This window comes from Carassius auratus, chromosome 46, assembly GCF_003368295.1.
Source record: "Carassius auratus strain Wakin chromosome 46, ASM336829v1, whole genome shotgun sequence".
Lineage (NCBI taxonomy): Eukaryota > Metazoa > Chordata > Actinopteri > Cypriniformes > Cyprinidae > Carassius > Carassius auratus.
In genome coordinates, this window is record NC_039288.1 from 17,415,454 (window position 1) to 17,438,165 (window position 22,712).

A 22,712-nucleotide genomic window follows, 5' to 3' on the forward strand; every position below is an offset into this window, starting at 1 on the left:
TCAAAAGAAATATTGGTAATTATTATTTTTTTATTATTTAATTCAAAAGTATACAAATTTAAATGACAGAAACATTGATAAGCACAAAATGGACACTACTTTCATATTTTCACACACAAAAAAGTTCATAGTTTTATAAAGTAAACAAACTAAAAAAGTTAAATTATTCTGGCCAGCATGCACCTTTCTTGTCGTAATCACAGGGTGCTCAGAAATTCCTTCACCTGGGAATACAAAAAAAAAAAAAAAATTAAATCAGCTTTTAAACTGAAACTGGCTCATATTTCTATTTAAAACATTTATTACTGTACTGTATAAGTTTCCATGTGCATGCAAATAAAAGTGTGTGTCTTCCACAGTGGGTATAATATGTATGAAGCTACAATGTGTGTGTCTGAAGTATAAACCATGCATAACATGCAATTTCAAGAGTATATAATGGTCCCTGTATTGCACCCTCATCATAAGATGCGACTTTAGTCTCGCCACTTTTGACAAACTCAACACATGCTCTGGGTGATATGCTACATTCACTTAATGCAAAAATTTTAATTAATCATTTAATGACCCTCATGTCATTCCAAGAATCAGCAAACATAATGAGGGTGAGCAAAACAACAACAAAGAATTCACTTTTTTTACTGTGTGTGTCATACCTTCTCGATCATATCATCACACTTGATCTTGTTGTCTTTAAAATCATCATTGACATCCAGGGTAAGAACCGGCACTTCATTCAGATACTCAAACTCCATACTGCACACACACACACACACACAAAATGAGGGTGCACAATTTATATATTTGCAATAATTAATTCATTTAAATCCTTTTTTTTCGTACTACATTTTACATCCTTTTATATAATATATAATAATATCTAAACATAAATAAAAAATATGTATTATTTACTTATTATATATATATATATATATATATATATATATATATATATATATATATATATATATATATATATACACACACACACACACATACATATATCAGTTTAATGTAAATTACTTTATATTTACATATTTTAAAAAGGTAACAAAAAATCTAAATGTAAATCAATAAAATGTATTATTTTTTTACTTTAAGGATATATTTTTCAATAATATATTTTCTTTATCTTCAGCTACATTTTACATTCTTAAAAGGTTTATATTAAACATCTAAATGTAAACTAATAAATTAAATAAATATTAAATAACCTATAATAATTATAATAATAATCTATAATAATAATTTTTTGTATTATCTCGTTTCTATCTCTCTATCTAATATCTTAATGTAAATTAATATATGTATGTTTGTGTGTGTGTATATATTATATATATATATATATATATATATATATATATATATATATATATATATATATATATATATAGTTTTTGTTTTAAAATATGTTTCATATAAATATATTTATCATAATAGTTATTCATAAATAAAATAAATGTATAATAATTTATTCACATTTATATAAATTTATATAAATAACTTTTTTTCTAAGAATGTCAAACATAAGTACTTTGGTACTTATATGAGCGAAGACATTATAATGGCTGGTGTGTGTGTGTGTGTGTGTTACCTCATGGTCCTGTGCTGTAACCAGCTCTCATGTTTATAGTGGAGTTTCTCCAGATATTCCAGTGGAATTCCCTGTTCTTCGTCTCTTCCTCTCAAATGCAATCGCTCCAAACAACTCTGTAACACAAAATCATCTTGTTTACTCGTTCACAGCACAGCAGAATCTCTTTAAAGGCTCCATCTGGGTTTGTGCTCCTACTTCTGGTTTTGCCCGTAGGTAAATGATGCCGTCCAGCTCAATGTGTTTCCCAAACTGCTTATGCAGCCAGCTGTGCCAGTCCTGATAGATGGCCCACTCGGTTTCATTCACACACTCACTTTCATACAGGTTAGACGCGAAGATGTACCTGCAACACACCAATCAAAGTGATTAAAGTAAGCCGATTAGTTGATATTTCTATTTTTTTTTTTATGACTTTTTTATATTTTTATATATGACTTTGTGCCATAATGACAGATGTATAACAATCATAGACCCTTCATCAACGAAAGGAGGAGATGCATTTCAGATGCTAACAGATATTAATCTACCTGTCACTGTACACGGATCGTTCGAAGAACTGCACGGGATTCTCGGCCTCTCGCAGTTTTCCGTTGGTGGATTTGATCTGCGAGCGGATGCGGCTCATGCAGGCGTAGCTCTGGAAGGTGTAAGCCCAGCGTTCGGGCTTCTCGTACATCATCTGCAGCACGTTTCCTCCACTCTTCTGAGACGTGGTCAACTCCTGAACGAACACATGCACGTTATATTGGTCTACATATGTTAGGCATTTAATACTGATGGGGACAAGGGGACAGTGACATTAAAAAAAGAAAATGCTAATATAGGTTTAATTGACACTTCAGCAGTGGTTCAAATGCCTTTCATGTCCACCGTGCGTCATAGACATAAAGACCAGCCTCTTGACACATTAAAAAAAAGAGATAAGGGCTCTCCTCCAGGAAACATGACCTCCAATTAAGGTTTAATTGATCAACCAGTGTATTTCTCAGTAGTATGTGTGAAGCAGCTGCTCTGAGAGCTCATCTGTTGAGGACTAAACCATCTGCTGATTTTCAGAAGACAACAGTGTTTGCCAGAGCCAGCGCTGGATTACAGGTCTGCTTATTATACTCAGACAATGCTGTAAAAGATGTAGTGTACAGTGACTAACCACAAAAAAATATTGATATTTGTGTTTGAGTAACAAAACATCAAAGCAAGTGCCATCTCCACATTTAGAAATGAGCCATGCTGGGAATTACTTTCAACAGAGAAGTGCTTGAAAATGGTGTTTCCACTAACTTTCTTTAAAATAAATACCACTTGGTTTGACATTTTATAAGTGAATTATTTTTTTTTTGATATATATACATTTTAGGCAGTTGTAAAGAATTACAGCTTTTTATATTACAATATAAAATGTGTATACTGGTTATGTTTAAAGTATTTTTGACTGTACCTCGTGCTCGTTGTGGTGAGTTTGTACATTGCACCATCTAGCGATGGGTTCCGGTACTACCTCCCATTCTCGATCATACTCCTCCAGCAGGCGAACAAAAGTGGATTTACCCGCGGCTAGAACAGGGAAATCATATTTAAACACGTTAATAAACATTACAAGAATTAACGATAGAAATTTCTTCCACAATAGTAAAAAAAAGGAAGAAAAAGCCGTTTAGCAGGATGCGGGATGTTTTAAGACAAGCCAACTTCCGCTATTTTCTGACATTATTTTTTTAAATTAAAAATCAAAATGCAAGCTCTTAATATGCAAAGTATGTATTAAAACAAATATTTTTTTAATACGCATTAAAAAAAATAATAATAATAAAAAATCATGAATCATAAGAGGAAATGTTCGTCAACGTCAACATATACACACACGTTAATAAATATTTATTTTCTTCATAGTAGTCAGAACAGTAATCGTATTAGCATAAATCTCTTTGAAAAGCAATTGTAAACGTATAAAAGCTGGATTTGTAGCATTCAATTGTCATGTCCAGCTATGAAATATGCTTACAGTATGTCACTGACAAAAAACAACGAATGACTTACCAATGTTTCCTTCAATGGAGATGCGTTTCAGTCTTTTCTCCATGCTGTCGTTCAGAGGACTGGGACAGACTCTTTTGGCAGTGGGAGACATTTTATCTTCTTGTAATATTGCAGAAATGTACAATAACACTAGGTACAGTTACAGTCAGTTAGCAGAGAAACAAGCGGGGCATTAAATTCTGGCGCTTAAACTTTAAGCTCCTCCCACCGGAAACAGCTGCTCTCAAACCTCTTGTGCTTTAAAAACACAACACCACTTCATGTTTCATCTTCATCTCAAAGAGTACAGAAGACTCTTTGTATATATACATATTTATGTGTGTGTATATATATATATATATATATATATATATATATATATATATATATATATATATATATATATATATATAGTAATTTATAAAAACAATAAACAATATTAAACTTTCATACACTTTAACTGTAAATAGTCGGTCATTTTATGCACACATGTAGAAAATATTTCAATATAAAACATACACATTCATAAAATGTTAAGAGAAGGGTTTTATTTGCTTTGTGTACAGCAAAAATACCATCAGTTAGTGATTTTATTATTATTATTATCAGGAAATCATATGCATGTATTTACATATATAATCTACCGTAATTATTTTACAGTTCAAGGGAAAATATATTCTAATTTCAGTGACAAAAAAGCATTATAAATACTTCACATCTATCTGATATTAATCAGCGGTTGGCACTTTTACACTATGGCATAGTCCAAACCACTAGAAGTAAAACTATTACATTCGTGAAACAATATGAATAACATCAAAATGTCCAAAGGAACCTAAACCTAAGGATTTTTAAACAACTATAAAGTGTTAATAGAAGAACGGAGATGGAGAAAAAGGTTAGAATGGAGGTAGAGAAGAAAAGCCCACAATCACTTACTTCAGAACCGAAAGCTGAATATCTCTAACCTTAACAACTAATACAACCAAACAATCAAGCTAAATTCATCAACGTACTGAATATTTCAGAACTGTACTGACTGTATGAGTAAGTATATTACAACTAAAATGCTTTAATAATTCAACAGGTTTAAATATTTAAGAAAAGTCTGGTAACCTAGTTGCACGAATTCAATGCTTCACGACAAACTTGTGCAAAACAAACATCTTATCAAAGACTCGGTTTGCATTCATTTCTTTGCGTCTTTTTAATGCATGGCATAAGATATAAATGCAAGGCTAACACTTCCCATCAGCCATCTGGGTCCAACAAAGTAGCAATTCTAGCATGCACACTTCATATTTATTATTTAAAACCTGGCTAAAATACTTCAAAGTGACCGATATTAAATACAAAATATATAGTCAATACACCAGCTCTGATATGAACTTCAAACAACAATTTTGTCCATTAACATCAGTGAGGACAAATAACAAGATCATTATTGCATAGGAAAACTGACTTAAACTATTCAACTCCATCTTTTTGCTGTCAGCGTTACAGAACTGAAGAATTAAACGCACTTTAACATTCACACTGGTCAAAGAAAGCATTCATTGCTTTAACACAGGCACCAAACCGGATCACTGGAGTCTGTACGAAGTTCAATTCTCAAAGGCTAAAATCCCTCTCTTTCAGTGACCGAACTCAACCAATAATGTGATTTCAAATCATGTTACCATTTCATCCAGGCATCATTTTGTCATCAAATGGTTTGATGCATTTAGAAATATTAGTATTGTGCCGTTCCTTCACTTCTCCTAGCAGTGCTGTGGGGTTAAAATCATCTATTCAGAGCAAAAGATAGAAACGAGAGTCAGAAGAGAGAGCAGGATCATGGGTTCTTCACGGTTAACTTCTGTTCCCCTCCTTATCTCAATTTATCTGTCTTTTGTTGTGAGTTTCTCAATGAGATCTTGAAGAGGCACCAGCTCCTTGCGGTCGATCAAGTTAAACTCCTAAAAATGTACAAAATAATTTATTACATTCATTTAAAATTCAAGAACATTAGTTCATACGTTTAGAATTGGTAAGAATTTGAATTGTTTTTAAAAAGAAGTCTCTTTTGCTCACCGAGGCTGTACTTATTTGATCAAAAACACATTAAAAACAGTGATATTGTTAAATATTATTACAATCTAAAATAACCATGTTCTGTTTGAATATATTGTAAAATGTAATTTATTTCCGTGATGCACAGCTGAATTTTCAACATCATTACTCCAGTCACACGATTCTTCAGAAATCATTTTCTAATATGCTGATTTCCTGCTCAAGAGACTTTTATTATTATTATCAATGTTGCTGCTTCATATTATTACGGAAACCAAGCAGCATTTATTTAAAGAAATCTTTTGTAACAATATAAATGTCTTTATTGTCACTTTTGATCGGTTTAATGCATCCATCACAAATAAAAGTGTTAATTTCTTCCAATTGTTTCAGTTAAGAGTTAATTTCAATTTAGATAGATGAGCAATGCAACAGCTAAAACACAAATTTATGAGCATCACAAAAACTTTTTTACAGATTTACAGCTATACCTCTACAATAACTGGACTAGTTCAGAGCCAATTATTAAAGACAATATACACAACTGCTCATCCCATATCATGGATACTATATTTAATTCAGCAAGTTGTTTGACAACTGTAAGAAGCCTACAATTGATTATTAATTGCTATCTTTTATTTGATTATAAATTGCTATCTTTTATCAGATTGCTATTGCTGTCATTATAATAACAGAAATAAGGCACTTTAGGCCATGTTTTAGGGACTCTGAAATACCTCTTGTGGTTTACTGCTTGTGCATGCACTTTTAAAGACATTCATAAAGCAGTGACAGCACCTGCACAAAGAAGATGAAGTGTTTGAAAGACGTGTTGAGGTGAGCTTCCTCCTGAAGCTGCATGACCGCGTCAAAGTGTTGATGATATATATGAGCATAAACTCTGAACAAACGTTTCAGGATGGTCTTGGCCACAGACATGAAGTTCTTGGGGAAGGGAACACCTGGACCAGTGAGACAGATTAATATACACAATATTTTTTTTTTTATTAGTATCTCAATGAAACTACAGTATCTCTGCAGCAGGTACCTATTTTAGAAGGAAACAGGGTCTCATCATCCAGCTGGTCTTGAACCCACGTCATCAGATAATCAATGTACTTGGGAGCCGAGCACTTTATAGGCTTCTTAATGTTGGTCCCATCTGCCCAGTGATACTCGTATCTAAAGGGAAAGAGATGAGTGATGCCGAGACACGATCATTCATTCCTCACCGTCCAAACACACTCACTTTGGTCCTGCAGACATGACCGGGCAGCTGTCCTCCGAGCAGAAATCCGTGATGGTGCCGTAAAGCATGTTAATCTGGTTAAAGAAATCCACCGCTGCAGAAACAACCAAACAGAAACATTTAACGCCATTATTATTTTGTGCACAATCAGAAGTTCGACTTTGCTTTCCACCTAGAAAATGAATGACTGCTATATTTACATAAAAAAATTAAGACCACATATTAAATGGTTTGTTTCATTTAAACCTTCACTTTTTAGAATTTTGAATCTACACAAATCCATCATTTTAATATAGTATTAATGTGGCAAGCTGTTTGGGAGCACATCATTAGGTTTTGTTCCTGTGCTGATGTCATTAGAAAGACAAGTGAGATACTAAAACAATCGTGAAAGTCATAATAATCTTTAAAACTTTCCACAATGACGTTATTCTCATTTTTGACAAATTTTATAAATTCCAAAAGAAGAACTAGAAGTGTGTGCATGTTGGGGGAGGTGTGTTAGTAATTTTGCAATGGACACGGTGTCTCTTGGGAATGATTTGGTTTGGTTTCATCAATAGGTCAGGGGTCAAAGTTGTTAGGAAGGAAATGAGAAAAGCAAGCAAACATATAGAGAAACAAGAAAACCATGTGCAATCACTAAACACTCTAGAAACAACAAATGAGTCAGTTTGTGGGTGTGGGGATGATTAGTAAATATGATGTGACTCTTGGTTCTTACTGTTGACGGCCACCCATTCATTCAGATCTTCTCCGTCAGGAAGCATGACGGCCATCCGCAGGTTCCCACTGCCCAGCGTGGCTTCAGCATGTTTGAGCAGCTCATACTGATGGGAACCTTCGGGGATATTCTTCTTTGGCTTAAACGTCTTAGACGAACGATTCCCGCTGGAGGAGATGGAAAACAAAACACACTTAAAGGGAAAAGTTCACCCAGAAACGAAAACTTGCCAGACATTTCCTCACCCTCAGGCCATACAAGATGGACAGATTTGGAGAAACGTAGCATTCCATCACTTGCTCACCAATGGCTGTGAATGGGTGCCGTCAGAATGGGAGTCCAAACCGCTGATAAAAACATCACAATAATCCAGAAGTAATTATTGTGATGTTTTAATCATCTGTTTGGACTCGAGTTGGTTGAGAACATTTACCTTCATTTCTTTAAAGAACGTCAAAGTAGTCTTTACGAAACACTGCCTAGTTATGATTGTTAGAAGCACGTGTGTGTTATAATGTCACATTTTTGACATATTTCTCATCTGATTTACAAAGCAAATCTTCAGACTGAGACATGCAGTCCATCCGGTTCCACTCAAAAGAAATACGCACGCCACTCTACATTTTCAATTCAGCTTCAAAAACATCATTCAAATGACATCACATGTCTGCGTTTGTTCTGAACTTCTCCTAAATCACATGCTTCCGGTGAACCATCACAAGCACTTCACAATAGTTTCCAAATGAAATCATTCTCAGCTGTTTTGAGGAGGTCGGTTTCCTTGTGACGGACTTCTCTAATGGTTCTAGACAACCTTATCTGTAAATTCAATTGCACAATGATGCATCATAACAAACAACTCCAGCTAAAACTTCAGATTACAGAATCAGATGTTCTTCATTTGAGATTTTCTCACTCTCTTCCTCTTGTAAGATGCAAACGTGTTCTTTAAAGTAATTACAGAGAAAGCAAATACGCCCTGTTCCCTCCCGAAATTATGCGATTAGAATGATGCAAGGCTGTTAAACTGAATTAATCAGCATTCTGGGTGGATAAAAACATCTTTTTGTCGTTTAAAAAGTCATTCATGACAGTTGCACTGCCTGTTTACAATTGAATTTCATGCAGTTTCATCAATAGCTCAGCTTCTCAGCATACAGTTCAGCCTGTGTTCAGAAGATTTTCAACTTTGGATGCATCACAGGCTTTGCACACCAGGCAACTCTCCGATACAAAGTGACACACAATGTGCTTTTTGAACAGCACAGTGTGAAACAAACATGCATTACATAAGATCTGCCCCCCTTCCAGTCCAGCACATCAGAGAGCCAAGAAACCGGGGCAAATGTGCCAAAAATGGGCTGATCTCGATCCTGAAGCATTTGCATGAAAAATGCCTATTTTAATGAAGCTGTCAAGTTGAAATACTGGCACATTTAACGATATGCACGCGCAAAACTGAGGTCAATTCGGTTCAAATACTCAACAAGCTCTTTAGCAAGACGAGCTAATGTAGTAAACTGATGCTTATCTATAATTGTACATCTAAATCACAGAGTCAGACTCACAATAAGAAGCTCATGTTCTCCTGTCTGTCCGGTTCAGAGTATGCTGCTGGTCCCTGCGCGAGGCTCGGCTTCGTGTAGCGCAGAGACACCTGTCAACAAACTTAACACAGCCGCTGATCCTCTCATTTGATGTGTAGATCTGTAAATGACGTCACATTGAGTAAATATAGGATGAAGGCCGACATATGTTTTGGAGATCTGTGTTAACGCCAAACCACAAAATATCGCGATGGTTCGAATAGCTGACGTCTGCATTTTTTTCTGATTGGGCTTTTATTTATTTATTTATTTATTTATATTATATTATATTTTTAATGAATCAGAAAACGATGGCATTATACAACAAAATAGAACACAATAATTATGTATTTAAATCAAAATTCATATTTATTTATTTTAATTTAACATTTCTTTATCTTAACATCTTTATTAATAAGAAAACAATAACATTATACAACAGGATGGGTAGATATGGGTATGTTTTCCCCCTTTCTTTAAAAGTTTGGTTGTGACTCGATCTCATAATCTTGTAGTAGTAGTGTTTACCATACACCTTTAATATATTTTTCAATCTAATAATAATAATAATTAGTAATAGTAGCAGCAGGAGTAGTAGGAGGTATTAAAGGTATTATAAGACTGTATTAAAACTGTATCAAAAGCTGTGCTGACAAACACTCTTAAGTGCGTAAACTTGCGTTTGATGCGTCTGACGCTCCGTGTGCGTAGTGACGCATTATTGGCTCCACCCACAATGCAACGCAGACAAGGGAACCTCCAAGACAACAGGAGCAAGGGCTCTACTAAATTAAAGTGACATTACCCAGAAGATTATTTCACTCTTGAGGACACCGATTCAGCGGCCCGATTTGACTCGAAGACGAAATTCGACAGCGATTCTGAGAGGTTTGGATTATATTCTGATGTGTTGCTGCCTTCTGCCTCTGTAACACCATAATGAGACCAGATAAATAACGCTACAACAGTGTCCTTTCAGAATTATTATTTTTTAACTAGGATGATTTTAAAATATACTTTATTTTCAGTTATATTTTGGAATGCCGATTGTTTGATAACTTTATTACGCAATTTGTTTATTCAGCACACATTACAATCGGCTATATACTTTCAAGCCATTGTTCTCGTCGGGGAAAAAGCGACTCCCTCAGGCCGCCGCTGGTACTGCAGCTGCCGGTGAGTTATAAGTTAGACACCGGGAGTCTGAATAATTTAACGGTGGAAAATGAGCTCGGAGGAAGCGGCAGCTCCAACTAAAACTGTCACAGATGACGATGGCATGTCCTGGTGGTACCGCTGGATCTGCAAACTGGCCGGTGTCTTGGGAGGCATATGTGAGTATCATCACACGTGATTGTGGCCATATGGCTGTACAATGCAGAATAGACAGGTGTGTCCGTGTGTGATGGTATTTGAAACCTTTCCAACAAGGATACTGTCTTACAACCAACAACACAGTCACATGACATGTGCTGGACTTCTAGTGTTTTCACATCCTTGACTATAGCATATCAAAATAACCAAAGATCATGTTAAGATAGTGAAATCACTTCCTTAGAGTACAACAGTGGTTTTACATTTTTCAGATGCAAGGACCTTTAAATATGATCTACTATGTGTGAGGGACCCCAATTTAAAAGGCAAGATTAAATTTATATTGTGAAAAATGATTATAAATATTTGTTAAACATTATTCAAATTATTATACATACATACATAAATACACACATATATAATAATTCATAATAATAATTTATGCATTTAGCAGACGCTTTTATCCAAAGCGACTTATATAAAATCAGTTATGTTGTTACATTAATTACATTTTTCTACTCGCTATAGTGCTGAACTGTTAAATGTAGTATTTATTTATTTAAATAAAATTATATATTTTTTTAATCTATTTATTTTAATAAAAAATTCATATAATTTTTTTTTTATCTGTTTAATTATTTTGATGAAATTGTATATTATTTTAATTTTTATATTATTTTATTTGAACCTTATTTCTTTTAATCAGTATATACATTAATTTTAATCTATGAATTGAATTTACTCCCACTCATTTATTTAAATCAAAATACATTTCATTTTTATTTTGATCTATTTGTTTATTTTACTCAAGCATGGATATTTATTTATTAATTAGCATATTACCATATTACTGATTATTATCAATCCCAATATCATATAGACCAGCATATGCTTATCATTTTGACTCACTCTGTTAATCAATACATTTGATCAGATGATTGCTTTCAACAAACACATGTCTAATCAATCAATCAATCAATCATCTTCAGACAGTGACTCTCATAGAAAACACATAGAAATTCTGTCATGGAGAATCAACACTTACAAATAAGTACCACAGTTATGTTTCCAGGGTTATACCGTATTATTCTTGGGGTACCATGCAGATGTATTGGTATATGAATATAATTCAGTATTATGTATTAAAGTGCAGATCACATATAGTGATTTAAAGCCCATTTAATCCATCGTGTTGAGATAAATATGATGAGATAAACTCAGATGCTGGAGTGGATTGTGTGAGCTCTTTTTGCAGACACTGTCATGGTAACACAGGTGTCATAGCAACTGCAACTTTCTCTTCTTCTGCTCTTTTCTTTCTCATCCTTTTTGTTCTGTTTTGTCTTTTGTTAGAGTCAACATATGTTATGAATAACACGCTCTCTCTCTTTCTAGTGCGGGGGTTTTCAATCCTTTAGGGGCTTTAGACCCTCAAATACGAACTCCATCCTACCTTTTAACAGCCATCTATTTAGTTTCTCATTTATTCTGTGAAAAATAAATACTATAAATATATATGAAAAATATTATTTGCAAAATTTCTAGTTACGTTTCTGAGTTTTAGTTTTTTTCTCGTTATTTTACGTATTTTACATAGTTTTTTCTACTCATTATAGTACTTTTAGATTTATTATTTATTTAAATATTTATGTTAATATTTTTTTTGTATTTAAAACATATTTTTATTATTTGTTTGTATTACTAGAAATAAGATTAAAATACATTTTTGATATATATATATATATATAGGTCTATAGTACTGTTAGATTGATCCATGAAAATACTATTTTATATATATATATATATATATATATATATATATATATATATATATATATATATATGTATGTGTGTGTGTTTAATTTTTTATGGATCAATATATGTATGTGTATATATATATATATATATATATATATATATATATATATATATATATATATATATATATATATGTATATATATGTATGTATATGTATATGTGTATGTGTATATGTATGAATCCAATATTTATTCTAATTTTATTTCTAATTCTTAAATATTTATAAATAACAAATGAAATCATTTGTACAGACCCCAGTTTAAACCGCTTCTCCAGTGGAAACACATCCTGTCTGTCTCTGACTGTGTTCTGATATTGAGTGATTTAGCTGCAGGGGGATACACTTAATCACTTCTGTTCGGTATTATTCATTAGACACAAAGATTGTGCTAACACTAGATCTGAACACACACACACTGTTGTACCAGCAGTAATCTGTGTGTGTGTGTGTGTGTCAGCTGGCATCAATAGCTCTCTGTTCTCGTCTACATTTGCTGAGACACAGATGACAGAAGCAGCTGCTCATCAAACCTAACAAACGCTTGCATTCCTTCCAGTCATCCAGCTGCTCTCTCCTGTGGGTTTCTGATTGTTCTGTTTCTAAACAACAAGTATAACAAGTTCCTGAAGCAGACATAAGATAAACCTACATGCTCAGGTCTCGATCTGAAACCTCCATTACAACCCGCAGATTAATCTTTAGCATAAAACAGGATGTGAAGGTTGATCCTGACCACTGTATTGGAAGTGTTTAATCATATATCTAATGAATAAATATATATATTTATTTATTATATTTTTTTTAGTTAATATTTCAATAATTGTACAACACAATTGCATATACATAGTTCTCTGATATTGATGATATTGATTAATGGTCACATTATATGAAAGTAAACTAATAAAATTATTTGTATAATATATTTAATCTTTTTAGTAAACGTTGGATTGATTGTGTTTATTTCAAAATATTTGTATTTTATTTTAATTTTAAATCAAGTGATATTTTTATATTAATATTATATAATATTATATAATATTAATATTATATAAATTTTTATTTTATTATTATTTTATTCATTATTAGCTTGGGAAATCATGGGCTATATGAGGAAATATTTGGTCATTTTGAGGTTATCAAACCCATTTTGTTATCCCACCAAACAATGTTTTTATTGTTTCGATGACAAATATAGATGTTATTCTCAAAAACATAACACATTTCGGTCTTTTTTGTAGCATGTGCATCAATGGGCATCTGGAACTGCGTGACGGTGAATCCGTTAAACATCGCGGCTGGAGTTTGGATGGTGTAAGAAATTACGTTTCAGTTCATTCATTCAGTGTTTTTTAATGTAGTATCCAAGACATTCAGAAGGTGAACTATCTGTCTCTTTCCTTCCCTCAGGTTGACAGCGTTTGTGTTGTTCCTGTGTGAGGTGCCCTTCTGCTGTCAGTTCGTTGAGTTTGCGAATGCCATTGCGGCGCGTGCGGACCGTCTGAAGCCCTGGCAGAAAGCACTGTTTTACTGCGGGTGAGTGCAGCTCAATGAAGACAATGCTATTGACTAACTAATACAGATTTACTGTGAAACAAGAAGTGGTCTTCATCCAGAGGACACACAGCAGCTCTGAAAGCTAAAGCGTCCACTGAACCGTGTTTGTCTTCTAGGAGAAATCTGTACACAACAGGTGTAACTGTGTAAAATTATCAAATAAAAGCTTTATCTTTTAATGACGTCAGTAAATGTTAGTGTAACGTTTTATCAATCTTTAATCAATGATTAATAAATATTCTCGATTACATTAGTTTCTCTTAAGTTTCTATGAAGCTGCATTGTTGTTTTTCTACTCATTGTAGAACTTTATTTATTTAAATCTGTTTACATTAATACACAGTTTTTCTGTAAACGTTTCCACTGATCCTCTAGACCCCAGTGAACAATACTAATACATTACATTTCTGTTTATAGCCTACAAATACATTTTTACCTTTTATAAGATGCATAACCTAACAATATTTAATGCATTATGAACAAACATGATATGAACTATAACAAACATTTGATATTAACTATAATATACACTTCAAAGCAATACTGTGAAATATTGTTACAATTTAAAATAACTCTTTTCTATTTGAGTATATTATAAAATGTCATTTATTCCTGTGATCAAAGCTGAATTTTCAGCATCATTCCTCCAGTTTTCAGTGTCACATGATCTTCAGAAATCATAATATGCTGATTTGCTGCTCAAGAAACATTTCTGATTATTATTATCAATGTTGGAATCAGTTGTGCTGCTTTGTATATTTTTGTGGAAACGGTTTTGTAACGTCATAAATATCTTTACCGTAATTTCTGATAAATTTAACGCGGCCTTAATAAAATAATAATTTCCTAATAAAAATAAACACATCCCCAAACCTCAAAACAGTAGTGTATTATTTATTGTAATGTGTTTTTATCTCTTGGATCAGAATTAACGCTGATATCTCTCTGTCCCCTCAGGATGGCGCTGTTTCCCGTCTTTCTGAGTTTTTCCATCACAACTCTGTTTGGGAACGCCATCGCATTTTCTACAGGAGTGCTGTACGGACTCGCATCACTGGGAAAGAAGTGAGGGCCTTTTTGCATTTACTTGCTCACAGAAAAAAGCAAGCTTTTACATTTTGCCATTACTGACGAACTGATGGAGGTTTGTGCTCTTTCTGTGTTTCAGAGGTGACGCGGTGAGCTACGCCCGGTTGCAGCATCAAAAACAGGGCGACGAAGAGAGACCGACAGACGCTTCATTGCCGTGAAGCTCCTCTACCTCCGTTCCGTTCTTTCCCTCTCTTTCCCTTCACGTAACTAGACGATTCACCTGTCACCTGTTTGTTGGGATGTATTTAAGCTAACCTTTGACCTCTGACAGCGTGAGTCAGTCAGCACAAAGCAGCTCTCTGGTTGTTAGTGTGGGATTTATTTAATAAAATGGGTTTTAAGGGAATTGTTTCAGCTGTGCTCTCACGCACATTTGTTTCAAGTATTTATTTTATTTTCATCCTTCTTTATAAAAAACTGATGTATTTTAGGTTTACAAAACCCAAAGCTGGAGTGCAAAAATTAACTTCAGCGACTCTGCGCAGGGGATTGGAATTTTTGGCCATTGGGATTTCTCCCAGAATTCTTAGTTCCAAAAACATTTGTGACTGGTAAATCTTGTAAAAGAACAAACCTATTTGTATTTTAATGTGTAGGCATGTTAACAAAACGTGTTTAATTGATTCCAGGACCTCTGCAGGGAGCAAAACTAAGTGTGTTTGTGCGTCTATTTGTACCTCTAACAGGCCTTTACCCAGAATCCTTTGCTGCAGCATGTTTGGTGTTCATAAGAAACGGTGGAATGTCATTTTAAAATCTCGCAGTCACTTCCTTTGTTTGTTATTTGAGAGTCTGATCTACGCTCGTTAATCAGGTTGGACGCCATATTAAATTTTAATGGATGAAAACGAGGCTGTGAGGGACAGACTTTTACACTCTTTACAACAGCAAGCACTGTATAAAAGTTCTAGATCATGAACGTTTATGTGCAAAGACGTATCATCAGCTGAACAATCGATTCGTTGCTAAAGAGCAGTAAAATCAGTCCCTCACAGCCTCGTTTTCACTCCTGTCAGAAAGGAAATCTGACGCTGCCCTGATTGAAGTCTGTTTAGAAGCTCGTGTGAGTGTTTTACTGAATGATGAAGTGCATTTCAAGTGATTTAACATTACGTTCCATCTCCAGGAACCTGTGTGTGTGTGTTTCGATCTTTCCTCTAAAGCCATGCGTCTCTTGCTGCACTGAAGAAGGGCTTCTTTTTTCTGGAATGAAAGTGACGTGATGTTTGTTTCTGTATCTTTCTGAGCCAGTCTCAGCACTGAGCGATGGTATGAAAGCCAACGGTACAAACTACAAGATAAAAGAACTATAACGTGGAGGTCAGAGGTCATGTTCTTACCTTAGTGTTTACACTGTTACTGGCTTTTGTCTGTAAGGGAGAATTTCATGAACTCTGTCAAGTACGTCTGGATCATATTTCAACCACAAGGCTTTTTTTTCATGACAATTAAGCACATTTATTTCAGTTTAAATACAACAATTGTACTGCAAGAATAAAACTTAGAATTTAAATAAATCATGGTTGGAATGTTAAAATGATTTGCTTAATTGTCATTACGTTGCAATGCAGACATCAAATGCATTTTCAAAGTGTAAAATAAACATTATAGTTTTTTTTGGTTTTAGGGTGAAACCTATTTCCACTACTAAATGAAAAGATAAAAAGGGTAATAGCATTTATTTCTTTATTTTAGTTTTTTTAATCAGAAATGTAAGAATTGCAAGGTATAAACTTGTAACAATGAGAAAAAGATACACTTATGAAATATTAAATATTAATATTAAAAAGTCACAATTACCTTTAAAAATTTGTATTCTGTGGGGGGAAAAAATTGTGAGAAGTACTTTTATTGCAGGTAAAAAAAAAAATCTGATTAACAAATGGCAAAAAAATTAATCCGAATTAAAAAAAAAAAAAATCTAAATTGTAAGAAAAAAAGTCTCATGGCAGAATCAGGTTTCCACATAAATGTGATCTGAGCATATTTGTGAGATTCATCCTTTTAGATGCTCACATGCTTTTATGAAATACTTTCACTAAACTTTTCACAATTTTTTAAAGTGTAAGACAAAACCTTGCATGAAATGTTCAGCTGGTAAAATGATTTCCAGTAACACATCTGAAGCTTGTAAACTATTTGAATCAATACTTCACCAGCACACAAACCAGCTCAAATCTCTCGTCCACACAGACGTGTTGCAGAATTAACTTATTTATCTTTAACTTTTGGAAGCAAAGCTGAAACTCTAGTTCTGTCATCTCCTAAATGTGAAAACATTACTAAACACCTCTGTATCTCACAAACACAACATCACTGGCTGAAAAAAGGTTTGAAGTTTTTCGGCACAACCTAAACTTGATTGTCATTAGCTGTTTAGCAGTGATCTTTTCCCTCTGTGTATTTGTGTTGGATCAGTCACATGTAACTAACCGACTTTGCGATGTGTAAAAAGCATTATTTTTTTCTGTTTTTCCATGAGCTAAATAAAGACATTTGTCTCTGACCTCCTTGCATGCTTGTTCTGTTTCTATGTAACAGTTTCTAATCTAAACTATGATTTATCTATTACGTTCAAAAACCCTGTGGTTAAAAAAAAACCCTAAGTTTTTAACATTGTTTGATCATGTCTGTGATCTGGCAATTTTAATATGCTTAAAGACAAAATATTCAAATTCATAAATCACCACCATTTCTGCGAGCCAAATAGCAGGGTGGGGCTTTTCATATCCTTAGCATATCACAAGAACATGGTTTGTGTAAGATTAGCAAAACATTTTCAGCTGTTTGACAACATAAATAATGACCCTTGAGTTGCTGGGGGCGTGGCTAATTTGAATATTCATGAATCAGATTAGTTATAATGGATAAAATGTACTTTTAGGGGGATTTTAATTTTTTTGTATAGTTATTAAGAGAAAATAAATCAACACATTGTGCCATCAAGTATGGAGACTTTAATAGCAGTTCAGACTGAAAGGAATGGAAAGTCTCCAGATATAATAATTATGTCATGTAATTTTGAACAGGATGGGAAATGGACATTTAAATTACTTGATATAAAAAGGGCTCAATAATACAGTTACACTTATTTATTGATATTCTGAACGGTTTGATGGTCTCCTCCATCAAATAACAGAAGCTGGGACTTGTTACAAACTGAGAGACATTCAGAAAGGAGTATTAAACACAGTTCATCATCATCAGAAGGTATTGCTCCAGAACAAAGCATGTCAGTAAAGTAGTTCCCCGCTCAGATCCGTGTTCAGTTTCAGTCTGAAGAGTTGTGATGAGTTTTTACTGGCTGATCAGAGTTTATTTGCTCTGGTTTTTAGAAGCTTTGGGTTTTCGGGGGCTCTTCTGAAATGTACCCCCCCGGGCTGCTTTAAGCTCCGCCTCCCACTGCTTCTTCACCAGAGTGTACAACCTCATAGTGGCCTGTGCGTCCTGAACCTATGAGACACACACAACATTAAACTGATCAAATGAGACAGCAACGATATTAAAGTATAGATCTTTTTTAACTCAATCGATCAAAGAAGAGCGTTTCATTTGTCTTGGATGTTGATGAGAGACTTACAGATGAATGTTCACCCTGCTGGACTTTAACATTGAGAATCTCTTTGCATAAAACCCGCAGTGCAGGACGTGCGCTCTGAGGAAGACGACAAGAGGACATTGGCAATTAAGATGACTTTAATTCACTGACTGCATATTTTCTTATTAATAATGTTTATCAAATTCCCCGTAATACCTTTACTCTCTGCCTAAATGGTTTGTATTTCTGTGTGTCTCTGATCATCTTCTTGGGATGATCCAGCAGCAAAATCTATGAACAAGACATAGATGTTTAAAATGAAGCGGACATCAGGTAAAGTATTATCTTATCATTACTCGCTCTCATGCCATTCCAATCCCATCTGCTGTTATAGAGCTCGGTTTGGCGCTTTTCTTGTGTTTGTTTTTCCACAGAAAAGCATACAGGTTTAGAACAATACGAGCATGATAATGGCCTTTTTTTGTGTGTACTGTACCTTTAAATCATTGTGAATGGCGTGTCCCACTAATATTCTTCCTTCCAGAATCTGAGCCACTTCTTTCTGGACTGTCTTGATGTCCTCACCTGTCAAATCACATGAAGAACAATAAATCGTCTCAAACACACCGGTTTCTACCACAGAATAAAACATTCAAAAGGTAATCATGACTTATTAATCTCACAATTGTGAATTTCTCTCTCACAATCTGTCATTTTCTCAGAATTTTGAGTTTAAGGCTTAACTAATTTCATCATTTGCATCACAAAATGCATATTTCAACAGAAATATTAACATATAAATTTGTGAAAACGTACATTCAGAATTTTGTCCAACACATAATTTGAGAAAAACTAAAATTAACTAAAATTGAGAGAAATAAAATTTGAATTGTGAGAAATAGTCAGAATTGTGTTATTAACCTGACACTGTGGAAAAAGCCAGAACTGGGATGTTAAGTCAAAATTGTGAGAATTGTGTTATAAACACACGATTCTGAGAGAAAAAAAGTCAGAATTGCAAGATGTTAAATAAATTCAGATTTGTGAGAAATAGAATTGTGTTATAAACCTGCGATTCCATATTAAAAAAATGCAAGAAATTTTTATATTCACTGCAAATTCTAAATGACATAAAATAGACAAAATTGTGTCAGAAATTTCAGAATTCTGAGAAAATACTTTCTTACTCCATTCTTAATCCATGCAAACAACTATTTCATCAAATATACTGTATTTTCCAAATGCAATACAGAAAATCAATCATATCGTTTCTGCTATGAGGGGTCCTGACCGTTTTTGATGTCCGCCGGTCTGATGCCGCTGACATCCGTCCGGTAGTCCGTAACCTTTTCCGTGGGTTTGACGTATTTATCATAGATGCACTTCCCAAAGTGGTTGACGATGGAGACTCGTGCTAGAATGCTGTCCTCGCCATCACACCCGACGCCCACCATCTCACAGTCCATAGCAACAGCCCGGGTCAATCTGAAATCACCATCACGACAAGAGCCATTAGTGGACATCCTTCAAAAGCGCTGACTGAGTATCCAGAGAGCTGCAGGTGTCTCACCCCTCAAACGCGTGCTCTTTCACCAGCGCGCTTTCTGTGACTTCTGCACTGGACTTCAGCACCCCGCTGCGCTTCCGTACGATATCTGCAGCCTCGGGCCCCACCGCAGCCTCGATGTCATCCGGGTCCACATCATCGAACCAGATATCAGGCCTAAGACCAAACGTGTGTTAAAAGAAGACATTATAGAAGCTTGTTTCCGCTATTTAACTCTAAATCAAACGTTTCAGACTTTATTCTTCATAACTTCTAATTTTGACTTTTTGCATATTTTGAGCTTACACTCCACAATTTTGACTTTTTAAAAGCTGAATTTGAAGGAACTCAAATAAAGCTTAAACAACAGTACTATAGTAAGAAGAAAATGTAAGAAAAATTCCAAATAATATTTTATACGTTTATAATATTACTGTTTCACAGTTTATATTTATGAAAAAAAATACAACATGAAATTTTGATTTTAGCATGAGAATCCATTATACAATGATGATCAAGTTTAGGAGTTTAAAAATTATACAATGTTTATGTTACGACCAGTTTATGTCTCACAATTATTACTTTTTTCCTATCTCAGAATCTTGAGTACATATTTTGCGATTCAGACCTTTTTTCACCTCAAAACTCATGTTGCATTTTTGGCTTACTTCTATGAATTCTGAATTCGAACTTAATTGCAATTTTTTTCCATCTCACAATTCTGACTTTTTTTTTTTTTTTGCAGTTGAGAGTTCATAACTCCCAATTCTGATTTTTTTTTTTTTTTTTTTTTTTAAGAGAGTTGTAAGATATGAACTTAAATATATATTTTTTTAAACAAGCTTCCACAGGACAGTCATATGAAACGAAGCAGCACTAAAACACACACATACTCTGCGGTTTTCATTTCCACCTCCTCAACTTTCTTCTTTTTGTTCATCGGTTTCTCTTTTTCCTCCTTTCTTTTCCTCTTCTCTGCTTTGAATTGTTTGTGTCCGGTGGAGTCTTTTCCATTCTGTTGGAATCCATCTTTTTCTGCTCTTCCAGACGTCTCGGAAGCAGGTTTTTTGAAGGGTTTATCTGGTTTATGAGAGTCTTTGGAAACTGACGGTGTCTTCTGATGCTGCTTTCCTTTAGTGTTTGTGGTTTTTGCCTGTTTTGTGTCTTCATCCTTCTTTTCAGGATTCGAAGCAAGAATCTACACACACACACACCAAATATTAAAACAAGTAGCATGCATTTCTCATTCAGAATCAATAATACAGGAGTTCAGTATGACTTTACCTTGGTAAATAACTGCTCTTACCTGCAGTAACGTCTTCCAGTTGCACGAATACTCTTCAACTTTTGAGGGGGGCATAACTCTTGGCTTTACACTTTTTGGTTTCGTCTTCTTATTTCTGACTGTCGTTGTGTCGTAGAAAAACGTCTTTTTATCATTATCGTGTTTATTTTTCTTCTTCTGACCATTAGTTTGAACACTTTCAGCGTGATTCTTCAGTTTAACTTTAGACATCCTAAGGTTTTATTTAAGTAACCTAATGAACAATAAGAAAAACTAAGGTGCTGTCCAGCTTTTTCTGTTATTACATGAATTTGACCAAATGTTTACATGTTATTTTGACGCTTTATATCATTAAGACAGACCTGTGACACGCATGTTAACGCGGAAAATAGTAAATATTTATATATGTAAAACGTATCTATATCTATCAGTCTGTTAGAATATATTTCTTTAAAAGCATTCAACAGTAATATTTGTAAAATAACTACCTACAGCTGCACCATGAGACAAGCATGCTGACGGAACGCTCGGTCGTGTGTTACGTCAATAGGCTCCGTGCACAAACTGTGCGCGCGTGAACGTTCCGCTCTGTATTTTGACACAGGGCTTCTCAAGCGGGCTGACGGATACCCTTAATCGTGCGCAAAAATTAGTGATGGTGGTCCATGGAAAAGTCTAGAGAAAACCATACCTGCAATACCATAAAATGAATGGTATATATATATATATATATATATATATATATATATATATATATATATATATATATATATATAGTACTTATTTTAATAGAGAAATATATCCCTATTTCTGTTGGAAGTTTCAGCGTGATTTCAGCAGAAACACTAGAAGTAAAATATTTTCACTCATCTGCGGTGGTTTACGGGAAATAACTAAAAATCTAACATCACCTGAAATTTTATCCCTTTTGAACTTGACGGTTTATGGTCCAAACATTGTTAATTTCTTCAAAAAGGCTTTTGTCCATCCCTTTTAAAATTGTTCATGGTCATTTTACTTATTTTAGGTTTGGTTATTCCCACAGATCCAAAAGACATATTTAAGCTTAATTTTATGGCTGCAATAAAGAGCCTAAAATATACCATTGAAAAATATAGGATCTTGCCATTGTTTCTAATTGGCCATGTTAATGCTAGAAAAATGTTTGCCCTTTGAAGGTCTTTATTTTTGTTTCAGAATTTACCAATCTATCTGACAAAATCTTTCTTTAGAAACCTAGATTCTATCATTTTATTTGGGGCTATAAGGCACATCGCATCTCTAAGGCTTGTTTAGAAAAAATTGAAAGAGCTGAGTGGATTGGCAATGGCAGTTTTAT

General features: G+C 34.1%; 4 protein-coding genes across 4 annotated transcripts; 1 reads left to right on the top strand and 3 right to left on the bottom strand.

Annotated features, from left to right (window-relative positions):
• Window positions 1–3,833, bottom strand: LOC113063768 (deoxycytidine kinase-like). The gene is made up of 7 exons (XM_026234088.1): window positions 3,635–3,833; window positions 3,036–3,151; window positions 2,125–2,318; window positions 1,793–1,940; window positions 1,595–1,710; window positions 657–756; window positions 1–224 (listed from the first exon to the last, which is right to left on the bottom strand). The coding sequence occupies exons 1-7, from the start codon at window positions 3,723–3,725 to the stop codon at window positions 198–200; spliced, it is 792 nt and encodes a 263-aa protein (XP_026089873.1). The 5' UTR covers window positions 3,726–3,833; the 3' UTR covers window positions 1–197.
• Window positions 3,834–4,176: 343 nt separating this feature from the next.
• On the bottom strand, window positions 4,177–9,360 carry LOC113064415 (MOB kinase activator 1B). Its single transcript, XM_026235244.1, has 6 exons — window positions 9,207–9,360; window positions 7,639–7,805; window positions 6,915–7,008; window positions 6,714–6,847; window positions 6,464–6,627; window positions 4,177–5,571 (listed from the first exon to the last, which is right to left on the bottom strand). Exons 1-6 carry the CDS (start codon window positions 9,218–9,220, stop codon window positions 5,494–5,496), a joined length of 651 nt encoding a protein of 216 aa, XP_026091029.1. The 5' UTR covers window positions 9,221–9,360; the 3' UTR covers window positions 4,177–5,493.
• Window positions 9,361–9,936: 576 nt separating this feature from the next.
• On the top strand, window positions 9,937–17,510 carry LOC113064416 (calcium channel flower homolog). The gene is made up of 6 exons (XM_026235247.1): window positions 9,937–10,112; window positions 10,309–10,558; window positions 13,597–13,669; window positions 13,766–13,891; window positions 14,870–14,977; window positions 15,081–17,510. Exons 2-6 carry the CDS (start codon window positions 10,450–10,452, stop codon window positions 15,160–15,162), a joined length of 498 nt encoding a protein of 165 aa, XP_026091032.1. The 5' UTR covers window positions 9,937–10,112; window positions 10,309–10,449; the 3' UTR covers window positions 15,163–17,510.
• A 571-nt stretch (window positions 17,511–18,081) lies between these two features.
• On the bottom strand, window positions 18,082–21,960 carry LOC113064414 (RNA exonuclease 4-like). Its single transcript, XM_026235243.1, has 8 exons — window positions 21,395–21,960; window positions 20,982–21,286; window positions 20,113–20,265; window positions 19,834–20,027; window positions 19,039–19,127; window positions 18,759–18,833; window positions 18,585–18,659; window positions 18,082–18,457 (listed from the first exon to the last, which is right to left on the bottom strand). The coding sequence occupies exons 1-8, from the start codon at window positions 21,602–21,604 to the stop codon at window positions 18,320–18,322; spliced, it is 1,239 nt and encodes a 412-aa protein (XP_026091028.1). The 5' UTR covers window positions 21,605–21,960; the 3' UTR covers window positions 18,082–18,319.
• Window positions 21,961–22,712: the final 752 nt, after the last annotated feature.